We start from the raw sequence: 2,500 nt of genomic DNA on the forward strand, positions 1-2,500 counted from the left end.
CTTTATGACTCTAATCTGATAGTGGTAGATGTCTAGTCTACTTTATGGCTCTAATCTGATAGTGGTAGTGGGGTGGTAGATGTCTAATCTCCTTTATGACTCTAGTCTAATAGTGGTAGTGGGGTGTTAGATGTCTAGTCTCCTTTATGACTCTAATCTGATAGTGGTAGTGGGGTGGTAGATGTCTAGTCTCCTTTATGACTCTAATCTGATAGTGGTAGATGTCTAGTCTACTTTATGGCTCTAATCTGATAGTGGTAGTGGGGTGGTAGATGTCTAGTCTCCTTTATGACTCTAATCTGATAGTGGTAGTGGGGTGGTAGATGTCTAGTCTCCTTTATGGCTCTAATCTGATAGTGGTAGTGGGGTGGTAGATGTCTAGTCTACTTTATGGCTCTAATCTGATAGTGGTAGATGTCTAGTCTCCATTATTGATCTCATCCTTAACACATAGGGTTTAGACCTCATCCCTAACACATAGGGTTAAGACCTCATCCCTAACACATAGGGTTAAGAGCTCATCCCTAACACATATGGTTAAGACCTCATCCCTAACACATAGGGTTAAGTCCTCATCCCTAACACATAGGGTTAATACCTCATCCCTAACACATAGGGTTAAGACCTCATCCCTAACACATAGGGTTAAGAGCTCATCCCTAACACATAGGGTTAAGACATTCATCCCTTCGTCCCACTGTTAAGACCTCATCCCTAACACATAGGGTTAATAGCTCATCCCTAACATAGGTTAATACCTCATCTCTAACACATAGAGTTAAGACCTCATCCCTAACACATAGGGTTAAATACCTCATCCCTAACCCATAGGGTTAAGCCCTCATCCCTAACACATTGGGTTAAGACGTTCATCCCTTCGTCCCACTGTTAAGACCTCATCCCTAACACATAGGGTTAATAGCTCATCCCTGACATAGGGTTAATACCTCATCCCTAACACATAGGGTTAAGACCTCATCCCTAACACATAGGGTTAAGACGTTCATCCCTTCATCCCACTGTTAAGAGGAGCCGTAGCCTATAGCACTTCTCCATCCTGCTACCAGAGTCACAGTCACTTGAGCAGTTAATTAGCTAGATGTAATTGTTGTCTCTGTCCAGAAAGGATCTTTTTTCTGCTTAGTCATTTAATGGGACTTTAAGTCCGCCGTACTCATTATGTTCTGAAGCGGGACATTATTCCCACGCTTTAGTCAATAAGGCCCGCGTCCCAAATGGCACCCTATTCCCTATATATATATATAGTGCACTACATTTAACCAGAGCATAGGGTGCTATATAGGACATAGTTAATGTCTTTACCACAGGAGGTTTGGTGGCACCTTAATTGGGGAGGACGGGCTCGTGCTAATGGCTGTTAATGAGTGAAATGGTAGCAAACATGTTTTCAATGTGTTTTCAATGCCATTTCCATTTCACGTCGTTCCAGCCATTATTATGAGCTGTCCTCCCCTCAGCAGCCTCCTCTGGTCTTTACAATGCAGAGGAATGAGAGTATGTCACTGTGTGACACTATGGCTGGTTCCCAGAAACACTTCCATAATGTGTGTGGTCTCTAGGACGGTCTCTACAATGTATGTGGTCTCTAGGGTGGTCTCCATAATGTGTGTGGTCTCTAGGACGGTCTCCATAATGTGTGTTGTCTCTAGGACAGTCTCCATAATGTGTGTGGTCTCTAGGATAGTCTCCATAATGTGTGTGGTCTCTAGGACGGTCTCCATAATGTGTGTTGTCTCTAGGACAGTCTCCATAATGTGTGTGGTCTCTAGGATAGTCTCCATAATGTGTGTGGTCTCTAGGATAGTCTCCATAATGTGCGTGGTCTCTAGGACGGTCTCCATAATGTGTGTTGTCTCTAGGATGGTCTCCTTAATGTGTGTTGTCTCTAGGAAGGTCTCCACAATGTATGTTGTCTCTAGGACAGTTTCTCTAATGTGTGTTGTCTCTAGGACAGTCTCCATAATGTGTGTGGTCTCTAGGATGGTCTCCTTAATGTGTGTTGTCTCTAGGAAGGTCTCCACAATGTATGTTGTCTCTAGGACAGTTTCTCTAATGTGTGTTGTCTCTAGGACAGTTTCTCTAATGTGTGTGGTCTCTAGGATGGTCTCCTTAATGTGTGTTGTCTCTAGGAAGGTCTCCACAATGTATGTTGTCTCTAGGACAGTCTCCATAATGATACAACCAGTTTTTCGCTCTTTGTCTTCTACTCTACTCTCTAATGTGTGCTGTCTCTAGGACAGTTTCTCTAATGTGTGCTGTCTCTAGGACAGTCTCCATAATGATACAACCAGTTTTTCCCTCTTTGTCTTCTCCTCTACTCTATAACTCTCTGGCAGGTTTTGATCTGTCTCATTGCGAGGATCCCGGGGTGCCTCAGTTTGGGTTCAAAGTCAGCGACCAGGGGCACTTCGCTGGCAGTGCCATCACGTACGGCTGTGACCAAGGTTATTCCCTGCACGGAAGTGGCATACTCAAGTGC

At 44.0% G+C, this 2,500-nt stretch overlaps 1 protein-coding gene across 1 annotated transcript in view; it reads left to right on the forward strand.

The window, feature by feature from the left end:
• Window positions 1–2,357: 2,357 nt before the first annotated feature.
• Window positions 2,358–2,500, forward strand: part of LOC121842380 (CUB and sushi domain-containing protein 3-like) — a gene marked incomplete at its 5' end in the record, with an annotated part of 11,885 nt that continues 11,742 nt past the window's right edge. Inside the window, one exon of the mRNA XM_042312355.1 lies at window positions 2,358–2,500. This exon is cut by the window's right edge and continues 49 nt beyond it. Within this exon, the coding sequence (XP_042168289.1) occupies window positions 2,358–2,500 (143 nt within the window).

The sequence above is a fragment of the Oncorhynchus tshawytscha genome, unplaced genomic scaffold (assembly GCF_018296145.1).
Source record: "Oncorhynchus tshawytscha isolate Ot180627B unplaced genomic scaffold, Otsh_v2.0 Un_contig_11382_pilon_pilon, whole genome shotgun sequence".
NCBI lineage: Eukaryota > Metazoa > Chordata > Actinopteri > Salmoniformes > Salmonidae > Oncorhynchus > Oncorhynchus tshawytscha.